The following is an 18,987-nucleotide window of genomic DNA, read 5'->3' as shown; positions in this document are numbered from 1 at the left end:
AAATTTTGTATAATCGGTCTCGATGCGGTGGAAGGGCGACCTGGAAGATACACAAATGATATCGGTGTCGAGGCTTTTGGTATATGTATCCCACCAGGCAACGACTCCTGCGCTCATTGTTCTTCATGCGCGGACAAAGAGGTCGCCATCGTCCCAACCTGAAACGCGGGAACAACAATAGAAAAGAGTTGAGAAACACGCTGCGCGCGCGCGTCGCCCTCCATGCCTTTTTGTTCACCTAAAGCAGTCAAGTCGACCATTGTGTTCCGGCAAGATGTTGCCTTCTGCTGTATTCCATCCTTTGTCACCCAAACTAAACAACATTCTCAAAGGCACCAAGCTATACTGCCAAATATTGCTACGACTCGCCTACGCGATTTCAACGGGTCATACCTCCTTTGGATCGTCACCATGAGCCCAACCGGGAAGATCACCCAGATCCTTTGCCGGCGGACCTCCTCGACCGGTATGATCCGGGTCTCCTCGACCGGGCCTCCAACCGAGTCGTTCCATGCGTTCGGGTGACATCTATTAGCGTCGAAAGATGATTTCAATGTATTGGCTTATGTGAGGTTGCGTGTGAGATGTAGGTGGAAAGGGAGTCTCTCACCTTGCCTTCGAGCAAGTCGGCCACTTGTCCGCCGACGACAGGTAACGAGGTGAACGAGTGCCCACTGTCCCCTGTAGCCAAAAACAATCCGGGACAAGACGGGTGTTCGCAGAAGAGCCATTCCGCGTCGTCGGTGTCTGTGATCACAGTCACAGACCGCACACCACGAGAATGAACACGGTACGACTCGAACAATCAGCGATCGAAGAAGATGTGAAGAGTGCGGGCGGGACGATACGTACCTGTACACCAACAACAATAACTCTTGACAAACTCCCTCTCCCTAAACTCTGGTAACATGACCTCGACAACCCTGCGTAACCTCTCCATCCCCTCATCAGGAACTGTATCCGTCGGATGATCCGAATGAGACCTCGGCACCGAGACTTCGATGGATTCGTGTTTCTTATCCGAACCGGGCCTGAAGGGCCGGGCGGGCAAGTACCGTGTATACCCGGGGAACTCGTCGCACAGCTTGATTATCCAGCGAGAGGTGCCTGTGGAAGGGTCGAGGACGTAACGGGGTTCGAAGAGGAAGCCCTGCGATCGTTCCACAAAGAGAGAGAGAGAGAGGGAGGTAAGTCGGCCGGAAAGAAGGATAGAAAATGATATCATATAGGCTATCGGAGGCGTCTAGGGGGGGGGGGGAGGAAGAGGCAGAAGGGGAAAAGAGGGCGACTCACGACCTCTTCGTTGTAAACCACTGGGATGCCTCTATACCGCGCGGCTTCTGCGTCCGTCAATTCTAGATGAGCTACGATCCAGCACTGTTCCCGCCCGATCACCAATTTGCCAGATCAGCATGGCTGTCGCGTCATGTCACGTCATCTGTAGATACCAGAACCGTACTCGCCTTGGAAACACACTGTCCCTCCAGATCAACTAAGCTAGGCGTCCACGCTCCGGTGGCCATGACGACCCGCTCTGCGAAATGTCGAGTCCCGTCTTTGGCGATCACGCCGATACACCGGCTCGTTAGGGGGTCTATGAGCGGGCGGGAGAAGGAGCCGGAGCTGTCGAAGAGGCATAACAATGCGGCGCAAGATTTGGGTTACATCGGGTAAGGTAATAATAGTGGAGAGTCTTATCAGCTCTAAGTTCGACTTTGGTGATGGCGTGTGGCGTGAAAATGTGAACATGAAGTTGAACGTAAGACTCGCCTGCCAAAGACCATCTCCACCCCACCCAGCCTCTTCAACTCTTCCCCTACACTATCAATCGCATCCATCGCTCCCGCCCACCCAGCTCGGGGCCGATAAGTACCTTGCCATCCCTGAATACTTTCAGCTTTTAGGTGTGGTGCTCGATGGATGATATCGGATGGCGTGGAGAGCCATTCCAGAGGATCCGGGTCTGGGTGGTTTGAAGGAGAGGTCTTGTGGTGGATGTATTCGGAGCGGAGGGAGGCGATGTTGGATAGGAGGGAAGCTAGTGCGAGCTACAGTGCGTTGTGACCGAATCGAACGAGTTGAGCCAGCCACCCGGTATATCTTATGAACATGAAAATGGGTACGTCTGGACTCACCTCCCCAACCTCGTAATAATGCTCTCTAAAAACCGGATCCTCCCTCCAACCTCTCATCGTCTCCTCGGCCAACTCCCCCCTTACACCACCATCGGCATACCCGACGATCTTGTTCAAATCACTTCCTCCTGCCGACTGTGAGTTACCGGACCCGCCGCTGGGGAAGGGGTAAGAGTCGATGAGCTTCAGGTTGGTATATCCTCGACGACGCAGGTGGAGGGCCGTGCTGGAGCCGATCGTGCCCGTTCCACCTACGATGAGGATGCTAAAATGACACAGAGCGAGGTATAGCGGATCAGGGCGAGGCGTTGATGATTGGACACGGCACGAGATGAGAAGTTGATGAGGCTCACTTACGGCGTATCCAGAGTCAGCTTGGTAAACAGCATGGTACGGGTCGACAGGTCGTTATCGAGTTCGTGCTGTGTTCTCTCTAAATCACCTCGTCGGCCGCTAGAAACTGGTTGACGTAGAGTGTCTCTCAGAGCTACAGTCGAAGAGAGATGTAGTAGTCAACGACGAATAAAGACCAGTAGTATAGAGTCCCGGAGGTCGACCTCGATGTTGGCGCTCTTCTGCTTGATATCGGTCAACTCCGAATCATGTGCGACATTCACATGTAAGTTACATCTCGAGGCCAAAGGGATCACAACGAGAGCCATAACACCTCACTACTTCGTCCCGGCCTCAAAGCCCGCATACTGTATTGATATTACATCTACCCCCTGAAAAGGGGCCAAGAAACACCTCCGCTATACACGGGTACGAGACACACAAAGTGAAAAAGTAGGTAATGTAGGGTCGTCGAAATCGAGATCGGTCGGGTGGGTTTTATCGTTTCCCCGCCAACCTGGCTTGACGCTTGTCCTCGGCCTCCTTCTTGGCCTCTACCCACAGTACCACATTCAGAAAAATCGAAACCCAGTTCCAAAGAGAATCATCAGCCCCCATCTCTCTCTTTCAAGACGCTAGGCTAGGCTAGGCGCCCCAACAATGGAAGTCGAAAAAAAAAAACCCGGCGCGACTTACCGTCCTCTTTAGCCTTCCTCTCCGCAGCCTCCCGTTCCCTACGTCGTTTCACCTCTTGCAGACGCTCCATGTCCTTTTTGAACTGGTCCGTCTTGCCCGCGGCGTGCATCTTTTGGTAATGCTCGGCGGCGGCCTTTTTCTGGGCTTCTTCCCTGTGCGTCGTTCGAATTAGAGTTGAGGTAGGAGGGAGGAGGAAGGAGGAGGGTGAAAGGTGGAAGGTGAAAGGTGGAGGGTGGAGAAGGAAGCGGGTTTGAGCAGGCGAGGTCGTTTGAGATCAAAAGAGGAGAGGGAAAAAAGAATGCAAGAGTCAGAATCAGAAGAAGAGAATCGGAAGATCAAGAAGAAAGTGGCGATGAGCAGAGACCGACCACGTACCTCTCTCTCCTACTAGGTTCCAACTTCTTATCCTTCGGATTCGGCAACTTCAACGGCTCCTCCTCACTCTCCTCATCGCTATTCTCCGGTAAATCCCCAACAGCCGGAACCCCACCCTTCTTCTTCCCTCCCTGAGCCTTCTTGAGCGCTTTCCTCTCGGCCCTCGACATCTCCGGTTCTTGTTGTTGTTGTTTAGCAGAAGAGCCGCCGCCGAGGCCATCGTCGGAAGATTCCTCTTCAGATTCTTCCGAGACGTTATTGGAGTCGGAGCCCTCGTCTTCGAGACCGAGAGTCTCCATCTCGTGGTCGATCGCAGTGACGTCTCGGGAGAAATGACGGCCTCCTCCTCGTGAGACCTTGAATTTGCTACGAAACGAAAGAAACGAGGATGAATGCGGTAGGAAAAGCACAGGGGCGGAGATGGAATTCCAGAAGGCAAGATGCTCAATCAGCAACGCAACGCTTTATCGAATCGTCAATTGTGTAGGCTGTGAGATGGAGCTCACCCTCGTCCTCGGGAAGACGCTGCGCCTGATGCTCCTCGTGCCATGATAGACTGCTTTCTAGTGGTCTTGATGTTTTTTTGAGAAGTAAGAAGATGTCCAAGAGACTCTGTACGATCGATCAAGACTGAAATGTTATACCTTGGTGAAAGCTACTTGATGATGGGACTTGACCATGACAGTGACGATATGCAGACGGTCTGATTCGAAAGAACGATCACTCGCACACGGACATCAAACCATCTTTTAGAGAAAAGGCGGACATACAGCCAGAATCGCTAGAATTTCAGTAGGGAATGACGTAAGAACGCTAAACTTCAGCTGGAAGATACGCGTTTTCGCTAGATTTGGTATGACGTAAGCTATATCGTGAGGACCTTGAAGTAGAGAGGTAGCTCGAGGTAGACTTATCATCATAGACTTTGCAACTTCTCATTCCGGCTCGTATCCTACATCATCATCCGGGACATACAAAGGGTCACCCTTAGCCTCCAGACAAGCTATAGCCTGACCAAGATGACCCCCTCCCCTCCCCCACCACCGCTATACACCCCACACCCACCCTCACAATCCACCCTACACGCATTCCTCACTCGCCAGCTACACTTGCTCGCAGCGGAAAGACAGGCAGAGATCGACCAGACGAGCTTGTTGGCGAGTAATTGTTCGCCGAGGTTGTTGGAAAAGCGGGGGTTGGCTATAGGAGGTGAGTCCTGTTTATCTGCAGGTTGAGGGTAGAGCGAGTGAGGGAAAGAGTAGTTAGGCTGATCGTAAGCGGGATGCGGAATTCTTGGTTGTATGCAGGTCTTTCGATATCGAGCACGTCCATCGGATTAGGGGGCAAGACGTTAGTACCGACCCCGCTTTCTCCTCTGTTCCTCCCACCTTTTTCTTTCCACTTTTTGCTATCATTTCGCTATCTGTTTGCTATAATCTCTATAATACTGATCCTCCGTACTTTTTCATTTTTGCTCTTCTTCCTGGTGACGAACATCCAGGTTGATCGAACTCTACCTCCCGCAAGCTCATCATAATTCGACAATTTTGCCTAGTCATACGTTTCGGTAAGCCACCGGACTACCTTTCCACTCTACTTGAGCTGGAGCTCGGGTGACCGGGGTAGGGATCGAGCTGATGCGAACGCTTTCGTCTCCCCCCCCCCTCTACCATTCTCTCTCCTGCGTCTTCTCTACCTCCACCATCTAAATCTCAATCTAAAGGACCGGAGATCCAGCTCGTCTGGAACCCGCCCCATCCTCGTCAAGAAAGTCCAGCTCGACAACATCGAGCGCACGGGATAAGGATAAAGATAAAGACTCGCCAGGCGTAGAAGGCGTCGTCGCGAGGGTGACTAACGAGAAGATCGTACTCAGCCTGAGCGAGTCGGGGTCGGCGTCCGGCGGGGAGGCTGAAGGGGGGTTAGGAGGGTTGGGGGATCGGTTGAGGTTGTGAGTCGTCTTTATCATCTGTTTGTTGCCTCGCTTGCTCTCTTCGCGATCGCGATCGAAGGGGTTTCGGAAGAGAGGATGGGGAGAGGGGAAGTTAGTTGGAGAGAGGAGAATGTGAGCTAATCAGAAGGAATACGGTTGCGCTTGCGCCTTCGATTTGATTCTGGTTCTGGGTGTGGTCCTGGTTGAACAAGGTTGAAGTTGGCCAACAGCGCTACGTTCGATCGGTAAGTCATCCGGCGACCAGAGACACCCCTATCGGGCAATCCCGGCTGATACAGTACCGTTCAACTCGTACGCAGGATGGAATCCACCCTGCGCCACTTAGCCCGCCTGATACTCGCTCCCGAATTCATCGCCTACGGCCAACTACCTTCGAGTTCCAACTCTGTTGAGAACGCACCGCTCCTTCAAGTCCTCTTCGGACTGAGACAACCGACCTTGAGACCGAAAGAGGAGACGGAACCAGTGCAATGGTTCGATGAGACCTTGAATGAGAGTCAGAAGAGGGCGGTGGAGTTTGTGCTGGGGATGGAGGAGGTTGGGTGTATACATGGTCCGCCCGGGGTGAGCTTGCAAGTCCCCCTGTCGATGTGTTACATTCGAACGTGGGGTGACGATACTGTTAGGTGCGACAGGGAGGCTGATATCTCTTTGGGAATGATGTCGGTCTGGTACGGACGCATGTAGACGGGCAAGACGTTTACGCTCGTCGAGATCATCCGGCAGTTGGTATTGGTACAGGGTAAACGGGTTTTGGTATGCGGGGCGTCGAATCTGGCTGTCGGTGTGTTGATCGCAGCTGCTCTGCTAAATAAGTATCACGACATGCTGACGAGAAGCCGATTGCGCGGCTGCTAGACAATCTCCTCACCCGCCTCTCTCCCCTCTTCCCACCCAAAACGCTGCTTCGACTAGGACATCCCGCAAGGATCTCCCCCTTGCTCCTCCCTCGAACGTTGGATTACCAAGCCTCGCACTCGGAAGAGGCCGACTTGGTCCGGGATGTCAAGGGCGAGCTCGAGGGGAACATGAAGACTCTACAAAAGGGCAAGGGGGAGAAGGGCCGCGTCTGGGGGAAGGAGAGGGGGAAAGTCTGGGAGGAGGTCAGGGAGTTGCGTAAAGAGTGGGTAGTCGCGTCTGATTTGGCTCAGGCTGGCTTGGCGCGATTTTTCGTCGGTCTGATCTCTTTGTGAATGTCGTAGGTATCGGACGAGAGAAGCCAAGGTGGTGAAGAACGTCGTGGCCGGTGCGCAGGTCAGTGCCAGACGAGCTCGAAATCTCTGTGTGAAGCCCGGGTGGCTGACCGTGATGATAACACAGGTCGTGCTGTCTACGTGTCACGGAGCTGGTAGTCGACAGATCAACAATATGGACTTTGATGTCTGCATCATCGATGAGGTGAGTGGTCGGGATCCGTGCGCGGGTGTTTTGTAGTGGAGCTGATTGTGAACGTCGAGGTATCGTAGGCTACGCAAGCGGTCGAGGCGGTCAGTCCGAGTCCCATCAATCGTGTTGTTCCGACGGCTCCAACTGATTCGAAGACCGGGACATTGAATCACCAATAGGTTTGCTGGATTCCGATATTAAAGTCGAAAAAGCTCATCCTCGCCGGTGACCCGTTACAAGTAGGCCGGTCGATACGGTTTTGCACTAAAGATGTTTTGTTGATCCCGGACGATCTCGCAGCTACCGCCCACGATTCTCAGCGCAAATAACAAGTCGACCCAGACCAAGGTCAAATTGAAGCCTATCCCGCTGCCAGACCAGTCAGGTGATCCTAACGGCACAGAGAAGGAGGTTGTCGTCAACCTAGGGGAGGACAACGTGGACGAAATGGGAGACATCTTGGATGCGCTAGGTCGGTCGACGATAGACAAACGACGGACAGAGCTACGCCCTCCTCGGACCCTGGAGACGACGCTTTTCGACCGGCTGGAACGGATCTACGGTCCGGGAATCAAGCGGCTGCTGGCGGTTCAGTACCGGTGAGTACTTGACATCCAGGGCGGAAAAATTGGCGTACTGAGACTGCTCGTGTCAAAGTATGAACGAGACGATATCCGCCTTTCCTTCAGACGCCTTGTACAATTCCCAGTTGGTCAACCATGAGTCGGTCGCGAAGAGACGACTGATCGACCTGCCAAGTATAACGGACCCGACGAGCGAAGACGCACAGGATACTCTCACCCCTACGCTCGTATTCTTCGATACGGCCGGTTCGGAAATGTACGAACGGCTCGAGGGTGACGGTGAGGACGGGTCCGTCCAAAAGGGAAAGGTTGGCGAAGGGTCAAGATACAATGAGAACGAGGCCGAAATCGTCTCCAGATGGGTCCGCAAGCTAGTAAGTACGAGGTTTCGTCGCGGCCTTTTGATCTCTGCTAAGCCATGCCCGCGTCGACAGATCGCGCTTGGTGTACCGGAACCTGAGATCGCCATCATCACGCCGTACCAAGCGCAAGTCGCTCACATCGCCTCGATGTTGAGGGAAGAGTTCCCTGATCTGGTCTGTGGGTCAGTCGATGGGATGCAGGGGCAGGAGAGAGAGGTGAGTATCAAGGCGTGACTCTGAGCGCACTACACATGGCTTACATCTCCGAGCTGTAGGCGGTCGTCCTGAGCTTGGTACGAAGTAATGCCACGAGAGAAGTCGGGTTCTTGGCCGAAGAGCGACGGCTCAACGTAGCCATGACCAGGGCCAAGCGCCAACTGGTAAGCCGGCTCCTGATGTGGAGCCCTTCCAGCGTTACTAACCCGCGCTTCTACAGTGCGTCGTGGGCGACTCGTCGACCGTCAGTCAAGGGTCCAAGTACCTCACAGCTTGGATGGATCATCTAGAGGAGCACGCCGATGTTCGATTCGCGCTGGACGAAATGTAGATGCAATCTTCGTATGATCACGTCGGCCGCGATCGAAATGCCGAGCGCAAGGCTTCAGCAAACACGAGAGTATCTGATTCCCAACGCTTTCCTGGCGGCGCTCTTTGGTTGTCCAGCACGTCCTCGACGTACTCGATTAGCATAGATCGTATCATCCACAATTCTTGCAGCTGATTTCCCTTCTTGCAAGACCCAAGCGGGGCGAGACTTTTGAAGCAAGGTACAGGGTGGGTGGAGGTGGAGGTACACTGTAGAGGTGGAGGTGGAGGTGGGCAAGGTGAAACGCGGAAACGTAGCCGTCTTGGTGCGAGAATGACGGATTGACGACCGACTGCGCCGCACCAGATCATAGATCGCAGAGTATGTGGTTGATTATCGTTGGGCAGAGACCGGTATGGAGATATAGAGCGATGATCATGGATTCACGATTCGATTCGGTTGGTTACAGCAAGACGAGACATACTACTGTACGACTCTTACAGTAGCCCCCAAGAAACGAGATCAACACATTGACTATTACAGACACGACCATCGAAATAAACCATCATATGTCACCTCTCGCGCGATACCGCCAGATCCCGACCGCTTCCGTCATGGTCTCGCCTATCTGTCTAGGGACGATGACGTTCGGAGAGGCCCATTCGGAGAGGTACGGGAACTGCGACAAGGCTACCAGTTTTGAGATCTTGGATACGTTCGTAGAGAAGGGTGGGAATTTTTTGGATACCGCCAATGTGTGAGTTTTTACCCAGGGGGCTTTGGGGGGTGATGTCGCATACTAGTGCTTCGCTTGGATATTTGCATGTTGTATATTTCATTATTGAAGGTACCGGGACGGCGAAGGGGAAGAATAGATAGGAGAATGGATGTCATCTAGAGGTAACCGAGATCAGCTCGTCCTGGCCACCAAATACACTAACAACTACCTACCCAAAGCAACGGGCGATATCACCGCCAACTATACGGGGAACGGTACGAAATCCATGAAGCGATCGCTGGAAAACTCGTTGAAACGCCTGAGAACGAGTTATATCGACCTCTTTTACCTACACATTTGGGATTATACGACTTCTATTCCGGAGCTCATGCACGGTTTGGACGATCTCGTCGCTGCGGGCAAGGTCATGTACCTAGGGATCTCTGATACTCCCGCGTGGGTCGTCTCCAAGGCCAACCAATATGCGCGGGATCATGGCTTACGGCAATTCAGCGTGTATCAAGGCATGTGGAACGCCGCCATGAGGGACTTTGAACGGGAGATCATCCCTATGGTCTTAAACGAAGGGATGGCCTTGGCCCCCTGTGGTGTGCTCAATCAAGGGCGGTTCCAGACCCGGGAAGGGTTCCGAGAGCGTGAGAGGTCTAAAGAGGGGGAGGAATTTTATCCCGCTCGACGAGCATGATAAGAGGATCTCTGGGGTGCTCGAGGATCTCGCGGCGAAGCGGGAAGGATCAACTACGATCCTCCATATGGCACTGGCCTACGTGATGCAGAAAGCTCCTTACGTCTTCCCGATCATCGGGTGCAGAAAGGTCTCTCACCTGCTGGACAACCTCCCTGGGGTCCGCCTCACGCTCACCCAGGGGGAAATGGACGCTATCGACCGAGCCACGGGGTTTAGACATGGATTCCCTACCAATTTTTTTTAACTTGAGTTTGTTCAATCCGGAGTTGCCGCAGGTGATGGTCGTCGAAGCGAAGGATGTCAGGATGACCCTGGGTAGGAGCGAGATTGATTGGGTGACTGGACCGCGACCTATCGATCCTAATGCCAAGGCGAGCGAATAGATCTGAGTGAGTGGAAGTTGTTAGGCTACTTGATGCTCGTACCTCGAGCACGAACTGTCGATGGTAGTCCTGTGGAATCGTTGTATATGTCTGTCAAAAATTACCATCAATCTAGGAGAGTTGGAGCCGAGGAAAGATGGCCCGTCTGGACCGATGTTTCGAAATACTAGATACAGACTGCTATGACTATAACATTGATCGACTAGCTACTGGCGGGGTTGAAACGCTCTGTCTGCTCTTGATGATACACGATGGTCTAGTTAATTCTGCACTCCCAAAATTTCCACGATTGATCGGAATGGTGTGAAGATCGGTGCGGACACCTCCTTGCGCTGGGTATTTCAAATCATCAGGCAATGCCAGATGCTCAAAGTGCAAGGTAAAGACCTGCGCCTTGACTGTTCTCGATGAATTCAGGGTATCAAGGCTGTTATAGTACGACGACGACGACGACCGTGTCACGTGATTTTCATCCGAAGCTTCCGGATGCAAAATGTGGAAATTCGAGTGTTTGTGAGGGGCTGATGGTTCGTTGTTCATGATCTCGACCTCTTCGACATGGCCATCGTCATCTTGATCAAACCGGTAAACCTCAGCTTGTTGTCGAACTCAAGGGGTCGTTATACATCTAGAGCCTTAGCAATCATGTCCGGACACAGCCATCGACCGACGTTGAAACAGGCAAGTCCATGTCCAGCCCGATCTCGCTCGCAGATTACGCTCTATCTCTCGCCTCTTTCCATCTGATCCATCTTCTAACCTAATTCGATTCGTGTGTATGGAAACAGAAAAACAAAGGTTTCAAATCCCGCCATGCCACAAAATCATCCCTTAAAAACGCCGCCAAAGGCAAGATCGACAATGCCTCACCTAGCACCTCTTCCGCCGCTAGCACACACCGAGCGAAAGCGGCTCAAGAGAAGAAGAACCGGATGAACCACCGATCTCAGATCCGTTCGTCCCACCAAAAGGCCGTAGGACAGGATTCCAAGTTTTTCAGTACGGTCTCTGGGGGGAAGGCGGTTCCGAGGGTTGTCAGTGTGATCCCCTTGCATTCGGCTGTACGGTGTGAGGATTTCGGGAGGGGTTTCGTCGAGGTCTTGGGGCTGGGTGAGGAGGAGAAGGAGAGGGTTGTTGGGAGCTTGTCAGATCGAGGTAGTTGGATCATGAGGTACGTCCCCCCAGCTAGTTCCTTTATCTCACTTCATTCCTCTTGGAGGAAGCATCTACTGAACCCTCGACCGATCTCCACCGCAGCGCCCCGAAATTCAAGACCTCCCTGCAATTGATTCACCTCCCTCCTCTTTCCCTCTATGCCACACTCGACGCGGCCCTGGCGAGCGACTATGTCGTCCTTCTCCTTTCTTCCGAACATGAAGTGACGGAAGAGGGTGAACGGATCTTGCGGTGTCTTCAGAGCGTTATTGGGGGCGGGGGTGGGCAGGCCGAGGTCATCGCTTGTGTGCACGTGAGTCGCGTCTCATGGATGCGGGTTTGAAATCTGTTTGGTAATCTGGTTCGATTGCTGATCCTAACTCAATCCTGGGGTACTACTCGCTACCGCCAATGCTAGTCACCTCGCCGTCAACCCATGTCCCCTCAAGACCGCCCGGGCGTCCTCAAATCCCTCTTGTCGTTTACAAACTATTTCTTCCCAGCCGTCTCCAAAGTGCACGTCGTACCCACTCGACCGGACGCGACTTCGAGCGATGCCAACAACCTCGCCCGGTCCGTCCTCGAAGGCGTACCTACGGGGGCTAGTAGTATCAACATTGAACGAGGCGGAGCTGGGATTAAAGGGAGGGGGAGGGATGGACGAGGGTGGTTGGTAGCGGAGACGGGGGATACGAGACAGGCGGAGACTGGCGACGACCAAGCGTTGAGGTACGAGCTCGACTCGCCAGAAGCCGACAGGGGGGTCTTGTCAGTCACGGGAACCATCCGGGGCGCTCGTCTGAGCGCGGACAGGTTGGTGCATATTCCCGGTTGGGGCGATTATCAACTAGAATCCATCAACGCGTCCGTCGTCCCCCGAGGCGCACACCGTGTACACGTCAAGTCGATGCAGACCGACCTGGACCCGTTGCAGTCCGGAGTCCTCAGTACGCCGGGCGAACAAGCCGACGATCTTACCGCGCTCAACGAAGTCGATACGCTGGGCAACGAACAGACTTGGCCGACAGAGGAAGAGATGGCCGAAGGTGAAGCGGCTATGAGGAACGCGGAGAAGAAACCTATCCGGGTGAAGAGGGTGCCCAAGGGGACGAGCGCTTATCAGGCCGCTTGGATCTTGGATGACGAGGATGAGAACGACGTGATCGAGGATGCCGACGATGATGATGATGAGGATTTGATGCAAGAGGATGGGGATGATTTGGACGAAGGGGATCTCGGGGCCGAGGCCGGGTTCGGAAGGGGCGCGAGGGTGGAAGATGGGGATGACGAGGTGGAAGAGACGGAGGATGTCGAGCTCGATGAACGACATGACGAGGAGGAAGAGCTGGACGACGCCGAGGAAGAGAGACAGTGAGTTTCGCGCCGCACAAATCAAATGAAAATGGCAGGTGTATCGCGGCGGCTGAATCTGATCCCTCCCCTTTGACAGACTCCAAGCTTACCGAAAACAGCGCAACAAGGAGGACGCCGATGACCTCCATTTCCCCGACGAAAAGGATACCCCTCGGCACGGCTTGGCTCAGACCCGGTTCCAGCGATACCGTGGTCTCAAGAGTTTCAGGACGTCGCCTTGGGATTCGTACGAAGACTTGCCGCTCGACTATGCCAAGATCTTCCAGTTTGAGGATTACGAGAGGACGAGGAGACGGGCTGAAGAGGCTGGGCGGGAAGAGGGGGTCGAGGTGGGTCACTTCCAGAGCTGGTCGAAATGGGGTTGCGAGACAAACGGCTGATATCCATTCCTCGGCGTATTATCAAGGTCGGAACCCGTGTACAACTTCGGATCCGGGATGTCCCTCGTGCGCTCGTCGAGGCGCGAGACATTCAACACCCTCTGGTCGTCTACGGGTTGTTGCAGCACGAACACAAGCAGTCGGTCTTGCATTTTGCCGTCCAGCGAAATACCGAGTACGAAGCGACGGTCCGGGCCAAGGTGAGTCGCCCCGCTCTGCTACGTCTTCAACGATATGCTCAATGTACTCGAGGCTAAAACGACATCTTCTCTACGCTCTCAGGACCCCCTCATCCTCTGCGTCGGACCTCGTCGATACCGTATCAACCCGCTCTACTCGCAACACACCCGTGGGGGTGGCAAGGGCGTCAACAACGTTCACAAATCCGAACGATACTTGCGACACGGTACCGCGGTGGTGGCTACGACGTACGGTCCGGTGGTATTCGGTAAACAGTCTTGCTTGTTGTTGAGAGAGTCCGAGGATTTGGAATGTACGTCCTCGTCTTTCATCTACTGCGGCGTGAATCCCTAGCTGATCGCATCATTTCGCTGTGCTTTGTCTTACGTCCCGTTCTAGGCCCCCACTTGGTCGCCATGGGATCTTTTATGAGCGCCGACCCGACCCGGATCATCGCCAAGCGGATCATCCTCACCGGACACCCGTTCAAGGTGCACAGGAAGACGGCTACCGTGCGATACATGTTCTTCAACCGAGGTCAGTCCCCTGCTTACATTCTATGACCAAAAGCAAGCTTGAGGTGGTGTCGATGTCAATCGTGCTGATACGAGGTTTGTTGTGGGGACTTTTTCACTTTGGTTTTAACTCTACAGACGATATCGAGTACTTTGCGCCTATCGAGTTGCATACCAAGTATGGGAGGACGGGTCATATCAAAGGTGAGTCGCCGAGACACTCGAAAGCGACGCAGTCCTGGCTTGAGATGCTGATGTTTTACTTGACTTTTTAGAACCTCTGGGTACGCATGGATACTTCAAGGCCATCTTTGATCAACCGATTCAACAGATGGATACCGTTTGGTACGTCCTTCGTTGCCGCATGATCTCGATATTCGACACAGCATTGAATTAGATCTGGATGCTAACCGATCACACCTCTTTCGTTGGCTACTCTTCTATAGCATGTCGTTGTACAAGCGTCAATACCCTAAACAGGTCGAGTACTTTACACCACCGCCTGCGGGCAAACATGTGGGCGTGGTCGAAGAGGTGGAGGACGAGGTCGATGAGATGGACGTCGAGTGAGAGCTGGGTGGTAGACTTGTGTGTTGTACTTGGTAGCATTCGATATATCACGACGTGATGATGGTTGAGGTTTGCGCCTGGGGGGGCGAGGTGGTTAAGCGCGCGTGTAGTGACGCTGCCAATTGGAAGCGCAACGAACGATTAGTAGAATAGCGATCATATTCCCCTAGCTGCAGAGCGACCAAGATTCAGAGAACTCCTTTGCCAAAACGTCCTCGAGCTCGACGATCGCCATCTATCCCAAGTCTGGCAAGTTCTGCATCGTCACGTCTAGCATCTCTCGTCGATCGGGACACTTGGAACGAAACATCAGCATCGCCGTCATCGCACTTTACGCCCCCATTCGCTCGTTTTGCATCAAAAGTTTGTTGGGAATTCGAGAACCAGCTCGATTACAACCCATCTTCGTCATCCGGTCAATAACTCGGTCTGGGCTGAAGGAGAACGCACAAGCATCAGCATCTGGAACAGTAGAAGAATACAACGCCATAGCTAGATAGAGCACAAACAGCAGGACTGGACCGTCAAGATGAACCCATCCTATACCGTCCCCGCCATGCCATCACATCCTCAAGGAGGTCCTCATGCCCTCTCCACACGGCAATACCTGACCGACCTCTCCACCTCTCTCTTCAGTTTCGTACTACCTCTTCTACCCACAGCAGAAGAGTTGGCGACGAAGGAAGAGGTGAGGGTGTTGATCGAACGGTTGATCAAGACGATCGAGCCGAGTTCCAGACTGGCGAGCTTTGGGAGTAGTTGTAATAGTTTCGGGTTGAGGAACAGTGGTGAGTGTCTTCGTTTTCGGTTCAGAGGAGGTGGAACACCTACCGAGGACGCTTTTTTGAGCGCTCGGAGCTCGACGCCTAGCTGTAGTCGAGTTAGACGCCAACAAGACCGGTGTTTCCAGAAAATTTACCTCTGAGCTGAATTTACTTGGTTTCGCTTCATAGATATGGACCTAGTATGCCTGATCGATAACAAAGAAGCAGCTTTACACGCCTCGGACTTGGTAGCGATGATCGGCGACTTATTAGAACGAGGTCAGTTGCTGTCCTTTTGCCCATTCCTCACGGCACGACAAGACATTCCAAGACATTCCAAGTCGTTGTGAAATCCGGCAAGGGACACGGACATAGCAGCTGATCTTGAACATTTTGTGTGTGACGGGTAGAGACGAACTTTGAAGTGAAACCGCTACCGAAAGCTAGGATCCCGATTATCAAGTTGACTCTCCAGCCTTCCCCTGGGCTTCCTTACGGTACATCATCTTCACTCAACCAGATTTCTTCCACAGAGAATCGCACAGCACTGACTTGTACTTGTACTTGGACTTGCACTTTGCTTGACCATAATCGCCATTGCAATCGCAATCGTAATTGCAGGCATCGCATGTGATATCGGGTTCGAAAACCGATTGGCCCTGGAGAATACGAGGTTGCTCTTGACGTACGCGACGATCGATCCGGCGAGGATCAGGACGTTGGTCTTGTTCCGTAAGTCGACTTTCCCACCTTGTCTTTCAATCAACTGGTAAATTTCTGACGATTGTCACCTGTCCTTGCCTGTTCGCAGTGAAAGTATGGAGTAAACGGAGAAAAATCAACTCTCCGTACAAGGGCACGCTTTCATCCTGTAAGCCCAAAGTCGTCGGACCACCCTCTGCATATAGAGGTTGACGATTATGATCTCGTATCAATGTAGACGGCTACACTCTGATGGTCATCTTCTACCTCGTACACGTCAAGAACCCTCCTGTACTACCAAATTTGCAACGGATAGCTCCTCTTCGGCCGATGACCAAGGTGAGCAGGGATTTCGAATCAAAGAACCCGAGGAAAAGTGACTTCGATTGACCTGTTTGGCGTTTGATTTTCCGATGGATACGGCAGGAGGAGATGACGCTCGAAGGGAGGGACGTCTGGTTTTTCGATGATACCGAGACGTTGCGGAAAGAATGGAGTTCTGCCAACTTTGAGAGCGTGGGCGAGCTGTGAGTCGACACTTTCAACGGATCGTATTTCGCAAGGCGAATGTTGACTTGACGCTGCGGATGTGTGTTGTCAGCCTCATCGACTTTTTCCGATACTTTTCTCACGATTTCCAGTACAACAACACGGTCATCTCGATCAGAGCGGGGCATTTGACCAAGGAGAGCAAAGGGTGGATGAACGACGTGAGTCGAGAGTGTTGCAGGGTCAGAGACAAACCAAGGAGCTGACCTCTTGTCTTTTTGGAACGCTCAGATCGACGTCGGTGGGCTTAACGAGAATGCGAGGGACAGGAACAGATTATGCATCGAGGTGAATTCCTGCCAGGCATTTGGGTATTACGAGAGAAAGGCTCTAACGGACGGGAGTTGTTTGGACAGGACCCGTTCGAGACGCCTTACAATGTCGCGAGGACGGTAACCAAGGACGGGCTGTATACCGTGAGTGCATTCGCGTGATTCTCTGCGGATCTCGTCACTGAATTCTACCGTGCTTCCGGGACTACAGATCCGCGGCGAATTCATGCGTGCGACAAGGGTAAGTTTGCAAATCCCGCTCGAGCTCGTGATTTGGCGCTCATCAGCAACTGCTCCGTCTACCTCAGATCTTGACCGCCCGACCCGAGCGTGCAGTGTTGGCCCTGGCCGAACTGTGTATCGAACGAGAAGACGAGCTCGCACGCGCCCCACGATCCTCGTCACCCGCCCCGCGATCCATGTCGGGACCTCGAGGTTATGGGCCGAGCGGATGGAAGAGCAACAACATGACGATCGGGCCGTTCGACCGCATGTCGCAGACGATGAACGGGATGATGCCCGGTGGTGGTAGTGGCGGGGAGATGGACGACTTTGGCCGGCGTTCGTATTCCGCTCAGGGAACTGCACGACGCGGACGACGATCGGACGCAGGGGGAGACTCGGGTCCATATTCCGCACAGGACGCTTGGCATTCGCACCAATCGACGGGATATCACGGAGGTGAAGGGTTCCGAGGTCGTGATATGGGAGGGCGTCATCACGATATGGGCGGGTATGGGGATGAACCGCCACACCCTCGAGCCGGGTCGTTCAGCGAGGGTGGAATGCCCGTGCCTTTCAACAACATGGCCGCCGGGTCGGCATCGGCACCGATCTCGCCTGTGAAATCGTCGAGCGGTCTTCACAATGAGCCGAGAAATTACAGCGGGACGTGGAGCACCGGACCTTCGCCTCGCCAAGCACCACGCGGGTTGCCCGGTGTCGGCGGTCCTAGGATGGGTGGCAGCGTCGGACCAGGTCCGAGTCAAGGTCCAGGTCCAGGTCAAGGTCAAGGTAGCCGCCGACCGTCCGAGTCGACGGGTCGACGACAACAGCGAGGTCCGTCATACGGCGCCGAGTTTGGCAATGGTAACGGCAACGCCTACGGATCCTCCAGCAACTCCGGGTACGCGCAGCCGCAACCTTCGCAACACCCAGGTAAACGAGCCTACTCTGTCGGAGCCGGTCCTTTCCCCCCGACTGTGACGCCGGGGAACGTCTCCCCCAGTGAACTCGCCATGATCAACGGTTCGAGCTCGAGCGCGGCTTTCCAACCGTTCAACAGTCCTGCCGCGACTACCAACCCGCTCGGCAACCCTACCGACCCTTACCTCACCTCGTCCAACTTGAGAACGCCAGAGACCGACCCTCTGAAGGCTTTACCGACGATGAGCCCTTTCCCTGCGTATCATAGCACTCAGCCGGTACCTAACGAGACCAGCGCTGTTGGGCAGGGCGACAAGGAGGATTTCAAGGCGCTGGACGAGTTGACGAGTCGGGTCGGGCAGGTCGCGCTCGGGTTGGACGACGATGAGCCCAAGTCGGAGGGATCTAGACCTCGATCTCGATCTAACGGCGGCGGTGGTGGGGTGCAAAAGTCGAACGAGACCACCTCGGACGAGGCATAGCGTCGGCATCGACTCTTGTTAGTCATCCTCGCCTTTTTCTCTGTTTACGAAAATCACGAACGTCCGTTTCGATCCCTTCGTCCCCCTCCCTCACCCCACCCTTGTTCTTCCTCTATCTACGCCTCGCCTTACAGCAAAATTACAACCATAACCATAACCATGATCATGATCATAAACGTAAAGCATCGTTGTACATCCACCCATGCCATGCCATGCAATACGTAATTGCAATGCCCCACGAAATTGTGCTGAGCTTTATCTTCACCAATCATATTGTTGGCCATGTGCTCCGCCCACCACAGCGACTACACATATGCTGCCCACCGCTAATCAATCAAAGATTGCTGCCTCAATTTTTCGTCTCTGCTCAACTGCCCTCCCTATTCTGGAAATACTGTCAATGCCCAAATGAACAGCGTGAGCTAGTCAATCTCCGTCAACCTCCTGTCTGGAAATTGATCCTCTCTCTCTATATATATCAGATGAGCCACTACGCTACCGCCTACAATGCCCTGGTCAGCAAGGCTGCCAGGACCAATGTCGTCCCCTGCAGTTACTGCGCGTCGAAAGATCGACCTTGGCTGTGCGGTTCGGAATACGTCGATAACCAGGCAAAGGGACCATGCGTTGCGTGCGAATCGAGACGGTGCCGCCTTGCACACTGCTCCGCTGGTTCCCCCTGATCTGCGCGGAGTTGAACCCATTGGAGAGGATTGTCATGAGGCTGTTTTGGTAAG

At 53.7% G+C, this 18,987-nt stretch overlaps 6 protein-coding genes across 6 annotated transcripts; 4 read left to right on the top strand and 2 right to left on the bottom strand.

Moving 5' to 3' along the window:
- Positions 1-33: 33 nt before the first annotated feature.
- HD553DRAFT_304924 (FAD dependent oxidoreductase) lies at positions 34-2,645 on the bottom strand. The gene is made up of 9 exons (XM_046179085.1): positions 2,493-2,645; positions 2,136-2,400; positions 1,771-2,048; positions 1,464-1,623; positions 1,294-1,377; positions 853-1,150; positions 611-747; positions 239-528; positions 34-158 (listed from the first exon to the last, which is right to left on the bottom strand). The coding sequence occupies exons 1-8, from the start codon at positions 2,522-2,524 to the stop codon at positions 388-390; spliced, it is 1,395 nt and encodes a 464-aa protein (XP_046039044.1). The 5' UTR covers positions 2,525-2,645; the 3' UTR covers positions 34-158; positions 239-387.
- Positions 2,646-2,709: 64 nt separating this feature from the next.
- On the bottom strand, positions 2,710-4,223 carry HD553DRAFT_304921 (uncharacterized protein). The gene is made up of 4 exons (XM_046179084.1): positions 4,046-4,223; positions 3,540-3,905; positions 3,165-3,316; positions 2,710-3,022 (listed from the first exon to the last, which is right to left on the bottom strand). Exons 1-4 carry the CDS (start codon positions 4,087-4,089, stop codon positions 2,967-2,969), a joined length of 618 nt encoding a protein of 205 aa, XP_046039043.1. The 5' UTR covers positions 4,090-4,223; the 3' UTR covers positions 2,710-2,966.
- A 259-nt stretch (positions 4,224-4,482) lies between these two features.
- On the top strand, positions 4,483-8,815 carry HD553DRAFT_364819 (putative DNA helicase). Its single transcript, XM_046184058.1, has 18 exons — positions 4,483-4,748; positions 4,847-4,889; positions 5,041-5,106; positions 5,263-5,460; positions 5,685-5,717; positions 5,793-6,057; positions 6,181-6,277; positions 6,352-6,616; positions 6,696-6,747; positions 6,814-6,891; positions 6,960-6,980; positions 7,059-7,118; positions 7,180-7,264; positions 7,382-7,478; positions 7,537-7,837; positions 7,898-8,041; positions 8,101-8,205; positions 8,262-8,815. The coding sequence occupies exons 1-18, from the start codon at positions 4,559-4,561 to the stop codon at positions 8,370-8,372; spliced, it is 2,211 nt and encodes a 736-aa protein (XP_046039042.1). The 5' UTR covers positions 4,483-4,558; the 3' UTR covers positions 8,373-8,815.
- A 105-nt stretch (positions 8,816-8,920) lies between these two features.
- HD553DRAFT_330602 (NADP-dependent oxidoreductase domain-containing protein) lies at positions 8,921-10,182 on the top strand (the record flags this gene model as incomplete). The annotated part of the gene is made up of 3 exons (XM_046181983.1): positions 8,921-9,106; positions 9,227-9,714; positions 9,743-10,182. The coding sequence occupies 3 exons, from the start codon at positions 8,921-8,923 to the stop codon at positions 10,020-10,022; spliced, it is 954 nt and encodes a 317-aa protein (XP_046039041.1). The 3' UTR covers positions 10,023-10,182.
- Positions 10,183-10,751: 569 nt separating this feature from the next.
- Positions 10,752-14,399, top strand: HD553DRAFT_304913 (uncharacterized protein). The gene is made up of 11 exons (XM_046179083.1): positions 10,752-10,842; positions 10,950-11,332; positions 11,419-11,629; positions 11,735-12,687; positions 12,767-13,019; positions 13,097-13,270; positions 13,353-13,563; positions 13,650-13,787; positions 13,904-13,969; positions 14,041-14,110; positions 14,212-14,399. Exons 1-11 carry the CDS (start codon positions 10,807-10,809, stop codon positions 14,333-14,335), a joined length of 2,619 nt encoding a protein of 872 aa, XP_046039040.1. The 5' UTR covers positions 10,752-10,806; the 3' UTR covers positions 14,336-14,399.
- Positions 14,400-14,527: 128 nt separating this feature from the next.
- On the top strand, positions 14,528-18,504 carry HD553DRAFT_304910 (uncharacterized protein). Its single transcript, XM_046179082.1, has 12 exons — positions 14,528-15,123; positions 15,289-15,378; positions 15,510-15,596; positions 15,721-15,831; positions 15,911-15,970; positions 16,040-16,140; positions 16,228-16,328; positions 16,403-16,511; positions 16,582-16,638; positions 16,707-16,766; positions 16,834-16,863; positions 16,931-18,504. The coding sequence occupies exons 1-12, from the start codon at positions 14,865-14,867 to the stop codon at positions 18,248-18,250; spliced, it is 2,385 nt and encodes a 794-aa protein (XP_046039039.1). The 5' UTR covers positions 14,528-14,864; the 3' UTR covers positions 18,251-18,504.
- Positions 18,505-18,987: the final 483 nt, after the last annotated feature.

Source organism: Filobasidium floriforme, assembly GCF_021052385.1.
Source record: "Filobasidium floriforme strain CBS 6241 chromosome Unknown HD553scaffold_3, whole genome shotgun sequence".
NCBI classification, from domain to species: domain Eukaryota; kingdom Fungi; phylum Basidiomycota; class Tremellomycetes; order Filobasidiales; family Filobasidiaceae; genus Filobasidium; species Filobasidium floriforme.
Note: the sequence above shows the minus strand (reverse complement) of the source record. Positions and strands in the feature narration are given on the sequence as shown.